This window comes from Leucoraja erinacea, chromosome 8, assembly GCF_028641065.1.
Source record: "Leucoraja erinacea ecotype New England chromosome 8, Leri_hhj_1, whole genome shotgun sequence".
Classification (NCBI taxonomy): Eukaryota; Metazoa; Chordata; class Chondrichthyes; order Rajiformes; family Rajidae; genus Leucoraja; species Leucoraja erinaceus.
This window is the reverse complement of record NC_073384.1, coordinates 38,518,174-38,540,219: the sequence shown is the minus strand read 5'-3', so window position 1 is coordinate 38,540,219 and position 22,046 is coordinate 38,518,174. Positions and strand designations below refer to the sequence as shown.

Below are 22,046 nucleotides of genomic sequence, written 5' to 3'. Positions count from 1 at the left end.
CGTACAGACAGCACCCGTAGTCGGGATCAAACCCGGGCTTCCTGCGCTGCATTCGCTGGAAGGCAGCAACACTACCGTTGCGCCACCGTGCGCAGATCAGCTATGGTTCAATAAAAGGCTTGGGAATTGATGTATCACGACCAACCATTGAGGGAAAGATTAATTTGGAATCTTAATGTTAACTGGTAATTAGCTTCGGCCATAATGCCAAGCTGAATTTCAGAATTTACCTCCATTCCCTGATACCTAGTTAAGTTTCTTGCTGATACAAATGAATTTTTTTTTAAATATTGACTATTCCAAATCAACAATTTCAATCTAAAAGTCTAAATTATATTCTGCGTCTTTCTTTGTTCTTTTGTAGTAATACTTTAATTATAGTATAATACATTAAGAAATAATGTTTGGAAGATTACCATCCAAATCCACATAAGGTCTTTTATTGCTGAATAGCGCTTTAAGAAGGTGTCTTCAATGCAACTAGATTTAAGATGTACAGCCAGCCTTCCTGAATGTATTGTCTATTTGGTTACGGTGACTCATGGCAAATTTCTTAGCAATTATTTTGCTATTATTCCTTCATTATATGAATTTAATACAAGATAGGAGTGTTAGGATATGTAATGTTATTTTTGAGAAAATTCATTGTTACCTTTGACATTAGGTGCTTTAAAGTTCAGGTTTGTATCCAATGCTGAAACATTTGGTCCATGTAAATCGGGTGATGACATTTGAAACTTTGGTGCACGTAGTTCTGCGCTTGGCAGATTGCCATCAAAACCCCCTTTCGGAGATGTAGACTCAATCCCAGATAAATGTGCTGATGGCATTTCAAAACCTGCACGTTTGAAGTCCATGCCTGGCATCTTAATGGCCCCTCTTGGTGATTCAACATTCGGTGTTGAAGCTTTAACATCAGGCATTTGTATTTTACCATGTGGACCATTGATATCAAAACTAGGGGTGTTCAAACCAATAGTTGGCGAATCCTTTAGGTTCGTGTCAAATTCAGAAGAAATCTTGGGACTCCTTCCATCAATTGAAGGTGCCATTCCATTAACAATCAGACTACGTGCATCCACACTTGGTTTTGCTAGTTTAAGATGGGGCTTGATCTTGCTGTTGTACAACTTTAAGTAAGTTTGATCATTGCTTCCCTGAAAGGACAGAAAGTCATTTTAATGTAAATACAGAACTTTGATTTGTTAAAGGATGTAAATAATTTGTTCCTCAACTGAAAATATGTATAAATTAGAAGTAAATAAGAATCTTTACCACATAAGAACTTTTGTATCCATAAGATGGAGTTCTGAGTTCATCTTTTGTATTCAATTTTAGACTTGTTTTGTATGGTTCTGTATATTTCAATATTTCGCCAACCTCTTTACTGTTTAGATTGTCAAAATGTATTGTTACTGCATTTAGTTGATCACCTACAAAACAATAATGGTACATTTTGGTTAAATATATTGGAATGATATTACCATGTGCTAAATTTCTTTAAATAACAAAGTCTTGAAATATATTTCAAGGAGGAAACCGGAGCACCCGGCTTATATATAATTAAGAACAATCACCTTTCTTCAGGGTGCCAACTCTTGCAACAGGGGAGTCTTCCTGTATGTCTTTAATGATAACCCTTCCACCAGGTGAATCAGTCAGGGTAAGTTCATCAGAGAGAGCCGTTTCACTGTTGGGGAGAACCACTGTCGTGTCTCTGTGCATGCTGAAATTCTAGTTTAAAAGGAAATATTGAAGTAAGTGCCTGCAATGATCCTTTTTAAAGTGAAACCATTCATCCATTCATCTTAAGAAAAATTACATATTTTTTGCAGTTCAAAAGGGAAATAATTCCTCTCTCCCACCACCCACTCACACTTCAAATCTCACTTTGGTGTGAATGATTTGGAGTGCAGGGATGAGAAGGGGAAAATTATATACAAAATGCGTACTCCTTTACCTATTCACATTACCTGTGCCTCTAGAAATAATACTTCTATTCGGACATCTCATTCTGTTTAACTTGCGAATTTGATATCAATGTTTTCAATGCCTCCTAAATGGCAACTGGATTCCTGACTCCCTGAACCATATACTATATTCCGTGAAGATAGGCTCTTCCATCTCTATACCAACGATCTCCATGCGATCTATCAACGATCCTCATGCCCTTCAATGTTTATATCAGCGATCTGCCATGCATGACCTCGTGCCAGTACGGACACGCAGATGACCTGGCCCTCCTGCATTCGGACAGGAGTTGGTCAAACGTGGAGGATGCGCTCTCGGCGGATATGCAACTTGCCGCGGGCTACCTTAAGACCTGGAGACTAAAAGTGAGTGTGGCAAAAACCACCACAACGGCCTTTCACCTGAACAACAAGGAAGTTCAACACCAGCTAACCGTCGCCCTCAATGGGTCACCCCTACCCTATAACCCATTTCCTACATACCTCGGGGTGAAACTAGATCGGCAGCTGACCTGCAAGCAACACCTTGAAGCTCTCGGTGCTAAAGTCTCGATGCGGAGCAACCTCCTGCGTTGCTTGGCTGGATTGTCATGGGGCACCAGGACATCTACTCTCCGAACCAGTGTTCTTGCACTTGTGTACAGCGCCACTGATTACACCGCCCCAGCATGGTGCCGCAGTGCTCAAACTAGCAAGCTAGACGCCATCCTCAACGACACCATGTGGATCATCACCGGCTGCCTACACCCTACCCTGGTGGATCTTCTGCTTCTCCGATTCAGATTCAATTTTAATTGTCATTGTCAGTGTACAGTACAGAGACAACGAAATGCATTTAGCATCTCCCTTGAAGAGCGACATAGCAAACGATTTGAATTTAAAAAAAAATAATAATAAGTTTCTGCACCCAAAAATTCCACCAGCCTGGCTGTGTGGTCATTAAAATACAATACCATACAATACAATATAATTATACTTGTGCATGATTTGATTGCACTCATGTATGGTCTGATTTGACTGGATAGCATGCAAACAGTGCTTTCCATGTACCTTAGTGCCTGTGACAGCAATACATCAATAATCAATTTCAAACCTATCAACCATGAAGAGGGAACAATAAACATCCAATCTAAAACGGTGAGTGATTTACAGTTGAAAAGGTCTTTAAAATGATGAGAGGGATAGACAGAGTTGACGTGGATAAGCTTTTCCCACTGAGAGTAGGGAAGATTCAAACAAGGGGACATGACTTGAGAATTAAGGGACAGAAGTTTAGGGGTAACATGAGGGGGAACTTCTTTACTCAGAGAGTGGTGGCTGTGTGGAATGAGCTTCCAGTGAAGGTGGTGGAGGCAGGTTCGTTGGTATAATTTAAAAATAAATTGGATAGTTATATGGACGGGAAAGGTATGGAGGGTTATGGTCTGAACGCAGGTGTATGGGACTAGGGGAGAATACGTGTTCGGCACGGACTAGAAGGGTCGAGATGGCCTGTTTCCGTGCTGTAATTGTTATATAGTTATTATATGGTTATAAAACAGAGGCAGTGCAGCATCCTTGCATCAACTTCCTCAATACTGTGGGAATTGTGGTCGAAACAGCCTTGAGGAGTTGCTGCAGTGGTTAAATATATAGAACAAAAATGCAGGCATAACATGCCAGTGAAGGAGGGCTCTCATTATTGTGAACATTTTGTAAGGTACATTTTTCAATCATTAATAAATAGGTGGAGATACAAATCAGAGAGACTTTTGTCAAAAAATGCAGCGAGTGAGTGTATGAATCATAGAAAGTACCAGGATTTTCAGGCAAATAACACACCAATATCATCAATAATATTTTGGTAGTTTAGTAGTGTAAACAATACATACCATTTTATTGTCTCAGTCGTTTCTTTTCCAAAATATATCCTTGAAAACAGAAATGCAGAATGAAAATCTTGTCCATATTATTTTAAAACTTTTAACACTACATCTTATTTAGTTTTGCTATCAACTTCCTTATGTTTCCAAATTCACTGATCCATTCCACAAATACCAGATGCCTGCTGGTACTTTATGTTGTTTCTTTAAAGTCTAAATGCTGATTATCAAGGAGGTATTTGCCTGTTGGGGATATCAAGATCAAGATTATTTCAAGATTATTTAATGACCACACAGTCAAACTGGTGGAATTCATGTTCAGTACAGGATTTTACACAATAAGCTGATTCCAGTCATGCAGACATACAGTTTGTGGTACAGAAGACCACAGTAAGCAGAACATAACATAACATAAAACACAGACAACATACAGTATACAGTACATGCACGGGGTGGCTTTGTGATATTGTCATAGAGTGTTCAGAGTTCGAATTGCATATGGGTAGAAACTGTTTTTGAATCGTGATGTTTTGGCTGTAGCGCCTCCCTGAGGGCAGCAGGTGGAAGATGTGGTGAGCTGGGTGGGAGGGATCAGAAATGATTTTCTTCACCCTTGACACGGACCGTTTGAGATTGAGTGATTCTATTGATGGGAGGGGGGTGCTGATGATTTTGGATGCTTTGTCGACAAAGCGCTGTAGTTTCACTTGCGAAACTGAACATGGTCTGGCAGTTTGATGCATTGTATTTGCTGTAAATCCATTGCTGTTGGATGAAACAAATTCTAGATTTCCTGCAAACATATTAATTTAACACACACTTTGGTTCTGCATCTACTGTCCCTATCAAGACACCTTTTAATATGTGAAGAAACATAGAAACATAGAAAATAGGTGCAGGAGTAGGCCATTCCGAAGTCTGAAGAAGGCTCTCAACCCAAAAACATCATGGTCTCCAGAGATGCTGTCTGACCCACTGAGTTACTCCAGCACTTTTTGTGTCCTTTTGTGTAAACCAGCATATGCAGTTCCCTGCTTCTACCTTTTATCATTGAATTCTCAATGTCCTGGATCATGTCTGCTCCACAATGCATCGTAAAAACTTTGATTCTCCCTGCATTATTGATAATTTAAACCCTACCAAATACATGTTCATAAGTCATAGGAGCAGAATTAGGCCATTCAGCCCTCAAGTCTACTCCGCCATTCAATCATGGCTGACCTGTCTTTCCCTCTCAACCCCATTCTCCTGCCTTTGCCCCAGAAAGCTCGACACCCTTACTAATCAATACACACAATTATAATTGAGGATTTCCTAAAGGAAATCTGAGATGCACCTTCACTTCCATTCACTTATCCATATATAAAGTTATGCTGTTTTTTAGTTGTCAGGTCATGCTATTTTGATAACAATGCATTCCAACATATACAGCCTGTAGAGAGAAACAATTGATGAAAAGAAATTTAATGCTATAGCTATCATTGTGGGAATGTTAATTTAGCCAGGAGCTGAGAATCCTGAAAGAATGGATAGCATCTTGGATATCTCTGTTCCAGGAAAGCAGTGTTATGCATCATTGGCCCACTGGGAGGCAGTACTACACTGACAAAGGCTTGCTGGCAATTAAATGGAAATATACAGACTCGCGGTATATTTAGAGATTAGATATTCTGGTTCTGGTAATATTTTGCACTAGACAAATACATCCTTAAATGATTTCAGAATGTAAACAATAACAGCTTTCATCTGTTCAATATACATCACCTGGAATATTCTCTGGAAAATTAGAATAGCATAGGTAGACATAGATACAGTGTCGTATGCACAATTTTCTAATTTTAAGTCTCCAAAGTCCCGATGTTCCCTTCCCATTCCCACCAGGTTCTCTGTCCCATTGTTCACTTGGATAGATTTGCAGGAGCAACAATATAGGGGCCAAAGGGCAGTGATTCATATCCTGGGAGCCCTCTCTGTACTATCCATTTTTGAATATGCTCGCAACAGGGAGAAACACTTTTTTATGCCGTGAAAGGATGTTGCACATGTGGCCATTGGGCAGACTATTGAGGGCAGAAATTGCTGCATGTGGAAGGAATGGGATGTCCAAAACCTCAGTCTCTATATTTCACGTGGGTGCTCAACAAAAAATGTTGCTGCAGATTTCTCAGGGATCATGGCCACGCCCACCCTTAGGATTCACCTTTTGCAGTCAGTGGTCAATGCACTCATCTTCATTGAGGCATTGAAGAATGTATAGTTTTAAATACAGTTCTTCTTAAATATTTAAATGATATCATGCTTCTATTTTCACAATGACTCGATACATTTGAGAACAATCATGGGAAAGGAAGGGTTATCTTAGTCGGCATGTACAAGTTAGGCCGAAGGGCCTGTTTCCACTGTATGACTCACTCACTCTCTGTCACGATGATGTGTCAGACAGAATGGAACAATTACTTAGCATAAATATGCACTATGAAAAAGAAAATTGAAAACGATTGCTAAAATGTCCTTGACCTAGAAAATGATATGCCCTCTGTACACTGTCCTTCCCCAATTTTCATTTTTCATAGCGCTCCAATCAAGAAAATATAATTATCCTATTGCAAAACCTATCAATCGGTACAATAAACACACTTGTAGACCTCCTCAATTCTATGCATCTGGTAATAAAGAAGAAGAAAAAGGATTGGCACATAATCCAGTTTTGCTGAAAGGGATATGAGGTTGTTTGTTAAAAGAGAAGAATGGGGCCTGTGTAATGGGATTTACAACATTCTTTCCCACCCTACATCAACATGCAGAGCAAGTCTTGTTTGTTTTGTTGGGAGACATCATCAAATGGCAGAGTCTGAAATAACAGATTGTACTGCACAGTGGCGTTTTGCTACTTGACTTGATTCTCCTCCGAGTTCCAATGAAGGAAGCAGACATTCATGGATGAGAGAAGACCATCCAGGCATGGAAAGTCACCTGTTCAGTAGACTAATTCTCCATCGTCGCATTTAATCAGTGTTTTTGCTTACTTCATTGCCAGATTATTGTCCTTATTGAGTAAAGACCTTTTCTCAAGCATCCCCCTAACCTTTGACACTCTTACTAATCAAGGAACTGTCAATCTCCTTTTTAAAAATACCCAATGACTTGGCCTCCACAGCAGTCTATGGCAATTAATTCCACAGATTCACCACTCTCTGACTAAAGAAATTCCTCCTCGTATCCTTTCTAAAGGTACATCCTTTTATTCTGAGACTGTGCCCTCTGGTCCTGGACTCTCCTACCAGTGGAAACATCCTTTCCACACCCACTCTATTCAGGCCTTTCACTATTCAGTGAGTAATAATTTATAGCAATGATACCTTGAGGTGGAGATTATTGACTCCCAACAACCAAAACCCTTTGTGTTGAGTCAGCGAGTAGTCTTCCACCCTCCTGCATTCCCTGCACCCTCCCCCAACAAAATTCCCATTGGTATAATTTTTACCAGGGCATCTCAAGAATACGTTCAGTCCAAGGTTTGAAATACCTGCTCTCTGAAATTCAACACTACGAACTGGCCATTCGGCCCACTGAGTCCATGCCGACCATTGATCACCTGTTCACAATAGTTGTATATTATCCCACTTTCTCATCCTCTTCCAACACACTGGGGGCAATTTGCAGAAGCCGATTAACCTACAAACCCGTGTGTCTTTGGAATGTGGGAGGAAACTGGAGCTCCCGGAGGAAACCCACGCGATCATGGGAAGAACTTGCAAACTCCGCACAGATGACACCCAAGGTCCGGATTGAGCCGAGGTCTCTACAAGCTGCACCTCCATGCCACCCTGTCTCAGAGCAAAGCTGAGCATTGGAAGTACAGTTAAATTCCATAGATGATGATCAAGATATTGAGGACAAGCAAAAATATAATGCTGATAGGAAAATCACCAAAAGATATAAATAAATATATGAAATGAAACATAATTAAATTTGGGATTCTTACATGCAGAGGCAAGAGAATTTGTAATGGGCAATAAAGAGATCAACTTAATGATTGGTAATTGCATAGTACAAGGCAGAAAAACACCTCAGAATTTGTGGAGAACCAAAAATATGCTTCAAATGAGGAACATACAGAAATTAGTGTGGGTTAGGAAATGATTCTGGAGATGTTAATGAGGCTGAAATCCACAGACCTCCCCGGAATTCCTTCATACAAGTTTTCATTAAAGGAAGTAACCACAACAATGTTGATGGATTACTTCTGATCCTGCTGGGTGTCCTACACACCTGAACAATCGCCACAGCTAGGAAGGTAGCAACATGACTTGACTTGATTACAGCCTCTCAAGAGACAGATTAGGCCAGTTGGCCAGAATCCAGAGGAAAGGTAAAATTAGTTGAATTTATAAAATGGCCAGCTAATTCCAATTAGGATGCCCAAAGAATTGACAACTAATGAGGTACTTCTGAATTGCAATCATCAAAAGGTTGATAAGGCTAGCGGAATCAAGGGGTATGGGGAGAAGACAGGGACGGGGAACTGATTGTGGATGCTCAGCCATGATCACATTGAATGGCCTACTCCTGCACTTATTGTCAATGTATCTATGTTAATGCTATAAATAACTGCTCCTGCAAATGACATTGTGATAATAAGCAAATTGAATTATTATAATATTGCCTAAAGGGTTAATCAGAGACAACTCCTCTGTTCTTCAAGCGTAAGATCATTTGCATTGATCTGAGAGATTAAACAGCACCTAATTTAATGTGGCGGCACAGCAGTAGAGTTGCTTCCTTACAGCGGCAGAAACCCGTGTTTGATCCTGGCTACTGGTGCTGGCAGTACAGAGCTTGTACGTTTCCCCTGTGACTGCCTGGGCTTTCTTCAGGTGCTCCAGTTTCCTCCCATATTGCAAAGATGTACAGTGCCCTCCATAATGTTTGGGACAGACCCATTATTTATTTATTTGCCTCTGTACTCCACAATTTGAGAATAATAGAATAATAATGATAATAATAATAATAATCAGAATAATAGAAAAAAATCACATGTGGTTAAAGTGCACATTGTCAGATTTTTATAAAGGCCATTTTTATACATTTTGGTTCCACCATGTGGAAATTACAGCAGTGTTTATACATAGTCCACCCATTTCAGGGCACATAGTGTTTGGGACACAGCAATGTCATGTAAATGAAAGTAGTCATGTTCATTTTTTTTTGCAAATCCTTTGCATGCAATGACTGCTGGAAGTTTGCGATTCACGGACATCACCAGTTGCTGGGTGTCTTATCTGGAGATGCTCTGCCAGGCCTGTATTGCAGCCATCTTGTCTTGGGGATGGTCCCCTTCAGTTTTCTCTTCAGTATATAAAAGGCATGCTCAATTGGGTTCAGATCGGGTGATTGACTTGGCCACTCAAGAATTGACCATTTTTTAGCTTTGAAAAACTCCTTGGGTGCTTTAGCAGTATGTTTGGGATCATCGTCTTACTGTAGAATGAACCACCGGCCAATGAGTTTTGAGACATTTGTTTGATCTTGTGCAGATAGGATGTGTCTATACACTTTAGAATTCATTATGCTACTACCATCAGCAGTTGTATCATCAATAAAGATAAGTGAGCCAGTACCTTCAGCAGCCATACATGCCCAGGCCATGACACCCCCACCATCGTGTTTCACAGATGAGGTGGTATGCTTTGGATCTTGGGTAGTTCCTTCTCTCCTCCATACTTTGCTCTTGCCATCACTCTGATATAAGTTAATCTTCGTCTCATCTGTGCACAAGACCTTTTTCCGGAGTTGTGGTTGCTCTTTTAAGTACTTCTTGGCAAACTATATCCTGGCCATCCTATTTTTGCGGCCAACCAGTGGTTTGCATCTTGCAGTGTAGCCTCTGTATTTCTGTTCATGAAGTCTTCTGCGGACAGTGGTCATTGACAAATCCACACCTGACTCCTGAAGAATGTTTCTGATCTGACGGACAGGTGTTTGGGGATTTTCCTTTACTATAGAGAGAATTCTTCTGTCATCAGCTGTGAAGGTCTTCCTTGGCCTGTCAGTCCCTTTGCGATTAGTAAGCTCACTAGTGCTCTCTTTCCTCTTAATGATGTTTCAAACTGTTGATTTTGGTAAGCCTGTGGCTGATGTCTCTAACAGTTTTATTCTTATTTCTCAGTCTCATAATGGCTTCTTTGACTTTCATTGGCACAACTTTGGTCCTCATGTTGATAAACAGCAATAAAAGTTTCTAAAGGTGATGGAAAGACTGGAGGTGCTGAGAGCTCTCTTATACCTGCATTAAGGAGGCAATTAAATGCACCTGAATAATTACTAATGCCTGTGAAGCCGTGTGTCCCAAACATGATGGTACCCTGAAATGGGGGCATTTGGAAATGGAAATGAGTATAAACACAGCTGTAATTTCTACATGGTGAAACCAAAATATATAAAATGGCCTTTAATAAAATCTGACAATTTGCACTTTAACCACACGTGATTTTTTTTCTATTACAAATTCTCAAATTGTGGAGTACAGAGGCAAATAAGTAAATGATGAGTCTTTGTCCCAAACATTATGGAGGGCGCTGTACAAATACATAGTTAAATTGGCTTTGATAAATTGTAAAATAAATTGTCCCTAGTTAGTATGCGTAGGTTAGTATACGCAGGTTGGGGATCTTGGTGGGCCAAAGGGCAATCACTCTATTATTCACCGGAGGGGCATCTAGATCATCATGCTCAGGGCTGGAGGTTTGGGATTTTAATGTAAAGAGCGCTTCCGAAGGGCCACAGGCCACAAAAGTCAGTGTTGGATTAAAGGCTGGAAACGTTTTGTGAGTTAAAGTAAGACTAGGTAAAGTCAACAGTGGTGAAAACATAGAAATGTACAGCAAAAGAACAGGCCCTTCAGTTGTGCCGAACGTGATCTAAGACCAACTCTTATCTGCCTGCACATAATCCATATTTCTCCATTCCCTGCATAACCATTTGCCTATCCAAAATCTCTTAAGTGCCATCAACCACCACCCCTGCAGGTAGGTGTGGGCCAGGTTGACTGCAAAAGTATCACAGGGATGGTGTATAAATGCAGGGAAATCAGGTTAATAGAGAAGGAGACTGTCAAAAGTATCAATTTATCCCTGCCTATCTAAAACTCTTGACATTGGCCTCCATCACTACCTGTCATAAGGCATTCGCCACTCTCTAGGCCCCACGAAAACTTTGCATTCTCACCTTAAAACTATGCCCTCGAATTCATTTTTCCAATAAACAGTCGAGATCAGATATACTTCTATCAGGCCTCCCCGCAACAGTCTGTCTATCCTTGCATCCAGGCACATTCAAACTTCTCTGCATCCTTTCCGAAACCTTCATTCTTCCTGTAATTGGGCCCTAGAACTTGTTTGCAATGTAGGATAAACAAAGTCCTATAAAGCTAGCGCCATAACTGGGGGCATGAGTAGCTGCCTCGGCGAGAATGGGTTTGATCCTGACTACGGGTGCTGTCTGCAATGGCCGGTTTCTTCACACACTGCAGGTTTGTACTTCTCTAAAACAAACTCGAAACACCTCTAAAACTGGATTTCTATGAAGGCACAAGAGACTGCAGATGCTGGAATCTTGAGCAAAACACAAAGTGCTGGAGGAATTCAGTGGGGTGGATTTAAATGCACAGTCAATGTTTGGGTCAGGTCTGAAGACCCAAAATGTTGCCTGTCCACTCCCTCCCCAGATGCTGCCTGACAACCGCTGAGATCCTCCACCATTTTGTGCTCTAATTTTGTGACTCTGTGAATGTGTCAGGATAAGGTAGCAATACATAGTGATGAAGAGAAATGTCTTAACTCATAGGATTGTGAATCCTTCGAATGTTTTTGTACCCCACTGTCAATTGTCAGTCATTGAGCATATTTAAGGGAGAGAGGAAGATAAATAGTAGATTATTTACTATTGTAGGATTTAATATAGGCAAACTGCGGGAAGTGGTATTGAAGTATTCTTATTGAACTGTCTTATTGAATAGAGAGCAATCGAAGGGCTAATTGGCCCACATGCTCCGATTTCTTATCTTCTTGTGGTAAGGTTCAACTTTACACAAGCCAATAGACAGAGAATTAAGGCGAGAAAGCCCAAGGTCCAAAGGTTTCCATGGTCAGGGCAAGTTTGCACGTTAGTTACAGGACCATGTCTTCCTCAGTGTTGGTTTTATGAGCTGTACTGTTGTTCCACCAGCCGCAAATCCAAACTACATACCAGGTTGAGGTGTGGACAACGGGTGGAGAAAAAGAAACATCATTTCACTGACTCACCACTCACAAATTACCATATTAATCATAACAATTATCTTTCCAAAGTCCATCCTCAATTTCCTTCATTAACAAATAATTATGTTATGACATAAGTAGAATAGTTCACAATATCAATCATGACTTGGAAATAAAAAACTCATTTTAAAAAGCACAATATAAAAGTAAGTATTGTACATGGGCTCTACAAATCCTTCAACCTTTTTATTTTGGCATTAGATTTTGGCAATGGATTGAGCATGTAAACCATACTTTCCAAATAAACTGATCCATTCTATTTATCTATTCCCCATTTCTCTTTTCTACATTTGATGTAAAAGGGAATAACGACGAGCAATCCATTTCAATTTAGAAACTGGCTACTATAATAGAGTAATAGTCATACAGTGTGAAAACAGGCCCTTCAGCCCAACGCCCACACTCACCAATGTGTCCCATCTACATTAGTCCCACCTACCTGTGTTTAGCCCGTATCCCTCTAAACCTGTCCTATCCACAATGATAACCACACTTCCAAAATTGCTGTAAAGTGCCTTGAGACAAGATCAAGATCTTGTTAAGTGCTATAAAAGATGTATCACTGTTTTCATGCCTTCACCCGCATCATTCCTTAGCGAGATCTTTGGTGAGGTCGCACATGGGAGGCCAGATCACATGGGATCCAGGGTGAGCTGACCAATTGGTTACAAAATTTGCTTGGTGGAAGGTGAAAGAGGGTGTTATTGGAGGATAGTTTTTCAGATTGTGACCAGCCTGTGACCAACGGTATGCCGCAGTAATCTGTGCTGGGTCAACTGTTGTTTTTTCACATATTGATGATTTGTAAGAGAACGTGGCTCGTATGACAAGTCCGTTTGTGAATGACACCAACATTGGAGGTGTGGTGGACATGAAGAAGTGGTCTAAGCCTACAACAGGATCAAAATCAACTGGGAAATGGGCACAAGGTTTGGCAAATGGAATTTAACTCCGACAAATGCTAAGTGATTAATTTTAGAACATTAAACCAGGACAGGACAAACTCAGTAAATGATAGGGCCCTGGCGAGTGTTGCAGAGCAGAAAGGGATACAAGTAAACAGTTCCTTGAAAATGGTGACACAAGTAGACAGAGTGACGAAGAAGGCTTATGACATGCTCGCCTTGACAGGGCATTGAGTACAAATGTTGGGACGTCATGTTACTACTGTACAAGATGTTGGTGTGACCTGGAATATTGCATACAGTTCTGGACGCCGTATTATTGGAAAGATGTGATTAACCAAGAGTGGGTGCAGAAGATATTCATAAGAATATTGCCTAGACTGGAGGGCTTAAGTTACAATGAGAGACCGGATAGGCTGGAACTGTTTTCCCTGGAGTGAAGGTGACCTTATTGAGATTTATAAAGTTATCAGTGCTATAGATCAGATTGAAGGTCACAGTTGTATTCCCCAGGGTTGGAGTTGAGACAGATACGATAGTGATATTTAAGAGACTTTTGGATAGATATATGGATATACAGGGAATGGAGTGTTATGTGCAGGCAGATAATAGTGGTCTCGGCATCATGTTCAGCACAGATATTGTGGACTAAAAGACCCGTTCTTGTGCTCTACAGTTTGATATTCTATGTTCTCGTTTTTATTGATTTATGGAATCTACCTCACATAGAAACATAGAAACATAGAAATTAGGTGCAGGAGTAGGCCATTCGGCCCTTCGAGCCTGCACCGCCATTCAATATGATCATGGCTGATCATCCAACTCAGTATCCCGTACCTGCCTTCTCTCCATACCCTCTGATCCCCTTAGCCACAAGGGCCACATCTAACTCCCTCTTAAATATAGCCAATGAACTGGCCTCGACTACCCTCTGTGGCAGAGAGTTCCAGAGATTCACCACAACTGTATGTTTCTTTATCCCAGGAACCTTCCAAGTAAATCTATTATCTGAGCACCCTTCCAGTTCTGTGAGACTAAGGAGTGCCACGTCCTACTGTTGTCTGCTAAAGTTTAATATGTGTTTTACCAATACAAATATCAGACAACATTTGTCTTATTAGTTTTTCCTATTTTGATGGCAATCTAATTGTCATCTGCCACTTTTTGTCCATTTAACAATTCTCTTATTCACATCTTCCAGTTTTCTTTGGCTTTCAAGATAATTAGAAATGACTCTCATTTTGACATTACCTGAAGTTTGGATTCCATTAGATATTATTACCAATGACACTGAAAACAGCCCTTTGTTCCAACTCGGTTTCTTCCCAACTAACCAGTTTTGGTTGCCTTCAGTGGCCAAGCGTGCTATCCAATATATTCCCTCCCACTAATTAGACAAAGGCATCAACAGTTTCTGTAGATTGATCATGTCAATGGAATTTTTTGCAAAATAAACCATCTGAAAATTATCCGCACTTACTGCCAAGAAACCACACCAATGCCTACTTTCTCAGAAGACAAAGGAAATTCAGCATCTCCAACTAATCCTACTCATTTCTACAGATGTACCAGCGGAAACAACCTGGATACATCACAGTTTGGTACAGCACTGTCCAAGATTGCAAGAAATTCGCAACGAATTGTGAAAGCAGCCACGTCCCGAATGGTCCCGTACTGAAACATCCCCTATCCATGTTCTCCTGGGATGCTTCCTGACCTGCTGAGTTACTCCAGTCTTTTCTTTAAACACACAGGGGTGGCACAGTGGCACAATGGTAGAGTTTCTGCTTTACAGCACCAGAGACCCGGGTTCGATCCTGACTATGGGTGCTCTCTGTACGTAGTTTGTACGTTCTCCATTTGACTCCATGAGTTTTCTCCAGATGCTCTGGTTTCCTCACACACTCCAAATATGTACAGGTTTGTAGGTTACTTGGCTCCTGTAAAATTGTAAATAGTCCCTAGTGTGTAGGAGAGTGCCAGTGTATGGGCTGATCGCTGGTCAGAGTGGACCCGGTGTGCCAAAGGGCCGGTTTCCACACTGTATCTCAAAAGTCTAAAGACTTCCTCTCCACTTCTTGCTGCCTCGGGAAAGCAGGCAACATAATCAAGAACCAATCCCATCCTGGTCATTGGTTCTTCTCCCCTCTCCCATTGGGCAAAAGAAACAAAAGTGTGATGACACATACCTCCAGATTCAAGAACAACTTCCTTCCCACTGTTATCAGACTCTTGAATGGGCCTTTCATAAGCTAATGCCCCTGTCCCACTTAGGAAACCTGAACGGAAACCTCTGGAGACTTTGCGCCCCACCCAAGGTTTCCGTGCGGTTTCCGGAGGTTGCAGGTGGTTGCCGGAGGTTGCAGGCAGTGGAAGCAGGTAGGGAGACTGACAAAAACCTCCGGGAACCGCACGGAAACCTTGGGGGGTGGGGGAGCAAAGTCTCCAGAGGTTTCCATTCAGGTTTCCTAAATGGGTCAGGGGCATAAGGGTGAATTCTTGACCTCCCAATCTACCTCATTACGGTGCACACACTTATTGTCACATGCACTTTTTAATCTGCATTTTCTCTGTAGGAATCTGTAGGGGTAACTTTTTCACACAAAGCATGGTGGGTGTATGGAACAAGCTGCTGGATGAGGTAGTTGAGGCAGGGACTGTTGCAATGTTTAAGCAGTATTTAGACAGGTTTAGAGGAATATGGGTCAAATGCAGACAGATGGGACTAGTGTAGATGGGGCATGTTGGTCAGTGTGGACAAGTTGGACCAAAGGGCCTATTAATAAACCAATACCAATTCCAATTAAAATACAATTATGACTTTGTTATTGTTAAAGCTAATATTGTTAGGAGGCTACAATTGTTATGAAACAAAAGATATGGAGAAGAGATTTCCTGTTGACAATAGCAGGCAATGTGCACCTATAGATATACATGTGATAGGGCACTTGAGTCAAAAACAAAGTGCTGGAGGAACTCAGCGGGTCAGCAGCGTCTGCGGAGAAAACAGGCAGGCGATGTTTCGGGTCGGGACCCTTTCACAGAAGGGTCCATTCCCTCCTCAGATGCTGCCTGGCCTGCCAAATTCATCCGCTACTTTGTGTTTTGCTCAAGTTTCCAGCATCTCCAGTCCCTTGTGCCTCCAACATGCAATTTAATAATAGCTGCACATTCTGCTCTGCTCATAATATTCAAGGGAACCAAATTGCAGAAGGGCATTCAGCACTTCAGGCAAAGGCTGTGTCCTAACCAATGCTGCTACTTGCCAAACCAGTAAGAAAACTATTTAATTATCAAAGTCATTCTCCATCTGTCCCACAAAGTGCCCTCTCTCACGTATATGTATAGTTATGTATATTCATTGGGAAGTCAGTTTGCAGGTAGCAGGGCAGACCCGAATCTGAAGAAGAGTCTCAACCCGAAACGTCACCTGTCCATTTTCTCTACAGATATTGCCTGACCTGCTGAGTTCAGTTCAGTCTAGTTTATTGTCATGTGCACCGAGGTACAGTGAAAAGCTTTTGTTGTGTGCTAACCAGTCAGCAGAAATACAATACATGATTACAATCAACCCATTTATGGTCCTTCAGCACGCTCTAGGGCTTTCCCATACTCATCCATCAAGATAATTGGCCAAAGTCCACTTAGTCCAATTCCCTTTGCTTTTATCCACTGGGGTCAGAAAGTTTATGCTAAATATCCTGTTTCATATAAGAAGCATGGATGTAGATGAAGGAGCAGTCATGCTTGGCCAGCTGGCTAAGGTACGCCCCAGGTAATGGAACAGGAATACTTGATTTAAAGAGAGAGAGTGTGAGTGTGAGAGTGTGTGTGTGTGTGTGTGTGTGCGTGTGTGTGTGTGTGTGTCTCTGTGTGTGTGTGTGTGCGTGTGTGTGTGTGTATGCGTGTGTGTGTGCGTGTGTGTGTCTGTGTGTGTGTGTGTGTGTGTGTGTGTGTGTGTGTGTGTGTGTGTGTGTGTGTGTGTGTGTGTGTGTGTGTGTGTGTGTGTGTGTGTGTGTGTGTGTGTGTGTGTGTGTGTGTGTGTGTGTGTGTGTGTGTGTGTGTGTGTGTGTGTGTGTGTGTGTGTGTGTGTGGGTCGTGCGTGTGTGTGTGTGTGTGTGTGCTTGTGCGTGCGTGCGTGTGTGTGTGTGCTTGTGCGTGCGTGTGTGTGTCTGTGTGTGCGCGTGCGTGCGTGTGTGTGTGTATGTGTGTGTGTGCGTGTGCGTGTGAGTGTGGTTTGCTTTGGGTAGGTGTGATATTGTTAAACATTAAAAGGAATGGCATGTATTGGTTGACCCTCAGGTTGGTTTTATTGTTTCCTGGCCTATTCCAGAAGTCTGAATTTTAAGTACCCCTATACTTATCCAGGTTATTTTTGGTTCGACTACATTTTATTAATGGTGCTATAACTTTTCAATCTCTCTTTGTCTCAAAACTAGCCAATTTGTACAGAAAAATGTAGAAATTAGAAACAGCAGAGGACACAAAGTGCTAGTGTAATTCAACGAGTCAGAAACGCTGTCTCAAAATGAAACGTCACCTATCCATGTTCTCCAGAGATGCTGCCAGATCCGCTGAGTTTAGTTTAAAGATATAGCGCGGAAACAGGCCCTTCTGCCTACCGAGTCCGCACCGACCAGCGATCCCCATTACATGAGCGCACACCACACATAAGGGAAACCATACAATTTTTTTACTGAAGCCAATTAACCTACGGATCTGTACGTCTTTGGAATGTGGGAGGAATCTGGAGCTCCTGGGGAAAACCTACGTGGTCACAGGGAGAATATACAAACTCCGTATAAACAGCATCCGTAGTCAGGATTGAACCTGGGTCTCCGGCACTGTGAGGAAGCAACTCTGCCGCGTTTGCCGTATGGTCTAAACTTCTGGTCATTGTTCATAATTTCATAAATTATAGGAGCAGAATTAGGCCATTCGGCCCATCGAGTCCACTCCGCCGTTCAATCATGGCTGATCTATCTTTCCCTCTCAACCCCATTCTCCTGCCTCCTCCCCATAATCTTCGACACCGATACTAATCAAGAATCTGTCAATGTGCTCATTTATGATGCCATAAAAAGTGTCACTACTTCCAAAGGTAGTAATATTCTGTCGAAATTGTAAGCTTTGTATTCTTTTGTGGTTTTACTCAAAATGAAAAGAGTGAAATTCTTTATAATGTTTTGTGTCACTAAAGGGCCTGTCCCACGAGCATGCGGCAAGCGCGACCAAACCAGAAGCGGGGGCCGCGCGGAGGTCGAGTGAGTGACATGAAGTTCGAGCGAAGTCCGCGGGAAGTTCGCGCGTGACATACGGCGTCGAGGCGGCTGCGGGCCGGCAGGCCGTTGCCGCGCGGAATTTTTAAACACGGTCAGTTTTTCGGAGCCCCGCGCGATGTCGGGACCAGCTCCGCACAACTCCAAACGGCTCCGGCGATCGAAGTGGGATCGGCCCCGCGAGGCCGTACGGCTCAAGCGACCACGTTAGGTCGCGCTTGCCGCATGGAGTCACATGCTCGTGGGACAGGCCCTTAACGCATTGATATCTAGATAACACATTTTTCATCTACCCGAGGATGCACAAGGATCAAATTGGCAGACGCAAGAGGAAACAAAAACAAAGTATCAAGTACTTGTCTTAAGTACTCAGTTGTACTAAGTAATACCAACACCTGTTAGTTTAACAATATAGTACTCGACCTCTTGCCGTGAGATTTACCCTACCATTAAACAATTTTGACAGTCTTTGGTAGTTTTGTAATGCAATCTCGATCAAAAATCTGATTGCTGAGTGAAGACATGCAGGATTATTTAGAGAAAAAAGACATAAAGTGTCGGAGTAACTCAGCGGGCAGGCAGGCAGCACCTCCAGGGTCAGAACCCTTTTTCAAGATTATTTGCTTTCTATCTAAATCGATTGACAATTAACTAATTTCTGTCTGATGAAGGATCCCGATCCGAAACATCGGCTATCCATGTTCTCCAGAGATGCTGCCTGACCTTCTGAGTTACTCCAGCATTTTGTATAATTTCTGTACAGCCAGATCGCCATTTCAATTTGCAATAATAAATCTCCATCCAAACTTTGGCAGAGGAATCATATAGATAAACCTAGGCATGTTTATAGGCATTCCACCAAATGACAAGGGGCTCAATTAGTCTGGTACTAAGCCCAAGCCAGAACTAAAACTGTCCTAAGTTAAGATTAAAAATACAATTTCTTTGCACATTCACAAGAAAACACCGCTCACCTGCCAGCTATGTCTTGATACTTTAGTAGTTACTGACTGAAGTGGAATCAATGTTTCCCTGAAGTACAAGATATCGCTCGGTGTGTTCACTCTGTATTCAGCACGGTGTTGCTTCTCCCAGTGTAGCAGGTGTACTGGAGCAGTGACGTTCTACACCCGTTGTCTCTATCAACTTCTAAAGTCATCGGACAGGTTTATCTGAAAGTACACTGGGTAGGTGTGTTTTAAAATCCCCTCGAGGAGGGGCCTGGACGCATACACCGGTTTAGTCACTGAGCAATTCAACACAACACAGGCAGCCTGGAAACACAACATAACTTTGCCTACTCCCTTCTTCGTTTCCTGAGTTCACTTTAGCGAAGCTTATTGAGCTCTGCAATAACATTGCCAAAGTGGGTCATTTACAAAGTGCCTGATAGGGGAATTTCTGTCTCGCAGCATTTGTTACTCTTAAATAAACAACTGTTTCTACACTCCCTCATGGTTAGGGTAACTGAGCCCCACAAGCTGGAACAGTTCCAGATTCTATAGGGGGAAAGGAATCAGATGGGGGCATTTCCCCTGATCATTATTTGAAATCACTGTGAGTATCAGGGGTATTTTGTTTAAAGATAAGTGTAAACAGTACTGAGTATGAGACTATTGAATATTAGTTTCAGTTTAGTTATTATTGTCACATGGACGGTCAGGCACGGAACTCGTAGTTTACAGCCTGCTTCTCCGCGCTGGCTGTAAACCTGGGCTGTCGTTCATGTAAGTCCAGGCAGGGCTGTAGGTTAACCTGGCGGGGCAGGCAGAGTGATTCAATGTATTTCATTGTCTCTGTACTGTACACTGACAATGACAATTAAAATTGAATCTGAATCTGAATCTGAATCTGAGTTGAGCTGGGTTTAGCTCTACTTCACTGTGTTGGCTGTGGGCCTGGGAGTACCGCTCCCGTCTGACCCCAACGTCTCTGGCTACCCCCGGGGGGGGGGGCACTTGGGTGGGGACGAGGATGGTCCAGTGGCGGTTCGGCAGCGATTGCAGCGCCGGAGAGCCGGGATCGATCCTGGCTGCGGATGAGGCGCAGGTCTGTGTCCAGGGCTACCAAGAGTATTTTGGCACGTTTCCCATTTCCAATCACCGCGCTCTATCCTCAGTTCCACCCTCCCCCCCCCCCTATTTCCGCCTCTGACCGACACCTCCCTCCTCCAATGATCGCTCTGAATTATCATGTCCTGCCCATTTGCCTGCTGACCGACGGATCTCTTGTCAAATTGGCGCCCTCGATCAGAAGTCCCACCTCCACTGTCTCGCGGAAAGCGGAGATTTCACCGGGTTGTAAAATCCGGATTACAAAAAATGGGGGGGATCGTCCCCCACCTCTCAAAACTGGGGGGGTCTTGGCCCCCCCCCCCCTGCCCCCCCCCGCGATTTCCACCCCTGCATGTACCAAGGTACAGTCAAAAGCTTTTCTATTGCATGCTGTCCAGTCAAAGTAAAGACTATACATGATTACAATCAAGCCATCCGCAATGTACAGATACAGGATAAAGGGAAAACATGTAGTGCAATTAAAGTCAAGTAAAATCTGATTAAAGATGGTTAAAGGTCTCCAATGAGGTAGATGGTTAGAACTGCTCTCTAGTTGTTGACAGAATAGTTAAGCCCCTGTCCCTCTGTACGAGGTAATTCAAGGGTTCTCCCAAGTTTTCCCCTGATTCGAATTTGGAGAATGTCCGTAGCGGGTCCGTAGGAGTTCGTGGATGTCTCGTAGCGGCTGGTAATGCTAACTGTAGGTATAAAAAGTAACAATTTTTTTCATCATGAGTATTTTTTTACTAGTGGACATTTTTTGCAGGGATGAAAAAACGTCACGAGTTACCGGATCTGGGGAAAACTCGGGAGAACTCTTGAATTACTTCATACAGTGGGACAGGGTCTTTAAGTTGCCTGATAACAGCCGGGAAGAAACTGTCCCTGAATCTGGAGCTATGCTTTTTAAATCGTCATCATCCCTTATTCATTCATGATGTTGTCAAGTCTATTCCTTCGTAGTTTCGTCAAGGATTGCAAGAATCTGGAGGAATGCATTTTCAAACTTCTGTACGTCTTGCCTGATGGGAGAGGGAAGAAGAGGGAGTGGCCAGGATGAGACTAATCCTTGATTATGCTGGTGACCTTGCCAAGGCAGCGTGAAGTATAGATGAAGCCAATGAAAGGGAGATTAGTATGTGTGATGGTCTGGGCTACGTCCACAACACTCTGCAATTTCTTACGGTCTTGAATGGAGTTGTTCCCAAACCATGCTGTGATACATCCCGATAAAATGCTTTCTACAGCACATCTGTAGAAGTTGGTGAGGGTTGTTGAGGACATGCTGAACCTGCTAAGCTTTCTTGGTGTGCTTTCTTGGTTCGTTGCTTCAATGTGGCTAGTCCAGGACAAATTGCTGGAGATATTTATTCCAAAGAACTTGAAGCTATTGATTCGCCGTCATCAATGTATATTGGGATGTGTGTACCGTTTTGCTTCCTGAAGTCAATCACAATCTCTTTGGTTTTGCTGAAACTGATAGAGAACATATGAAGAGATTTTGTTTCGTGTATATTTTTAAGACTGAATGAAGTTTATTTTTGAAATGTAAAAAATTATTTGAAATCAGTGGGTAGATGCTAATTGCAGCAATGTGGGGCTGAAGACAAATATTAGAAAAGATCTTATTGAATGACAGCAAAACACAAATTGCTGAA

General features: G+C 42.3%; 1 protein-coding gene across 1 annotated transcript in view; it reads right to left on the bottom strand.

Annotated features, from left to right (window-relative positions):
• LOC129699589 (neuroblast differentiation-associated protein AHNAK-like) overlaps positions 1 to 19,473 on the bottom strand; it is a 28,251-nt gene extending 8,778 nt beyond the window's left edge. Inside the window, exons 1-5 of the mRNA XM_055639530.1 lie at positions 19,309 to 19,473; positions 3,842 to 3,880; positions 1,578 to 1,734; positions 1,276 to 1,433; positions 653 to 1,157 (exon numbers count right to left, since the gene is read on the bottom strand). Of these exons, the coding sequence (XP_055495505.1) occupies positions 653 to 1,157; positions 1,276 to 1,433; positions 1,578 to 1,734; positions 3,842 to 3,844 (823 nt within the window). The 5' untranslated portion in view covers positions 3,845 to 3,880; positions 19,309 to 19,473. The remainder of the gene's footprint in view (positions 1 to 652; positions 1,158 to 1,275; positions 1,434 to 1,577; positions 1,735 to 3,841; positions 3,881 to 19,308) is intronic.
• Positions 19,474 to 22,046: the final 2,573 nt, after the last annotated feature.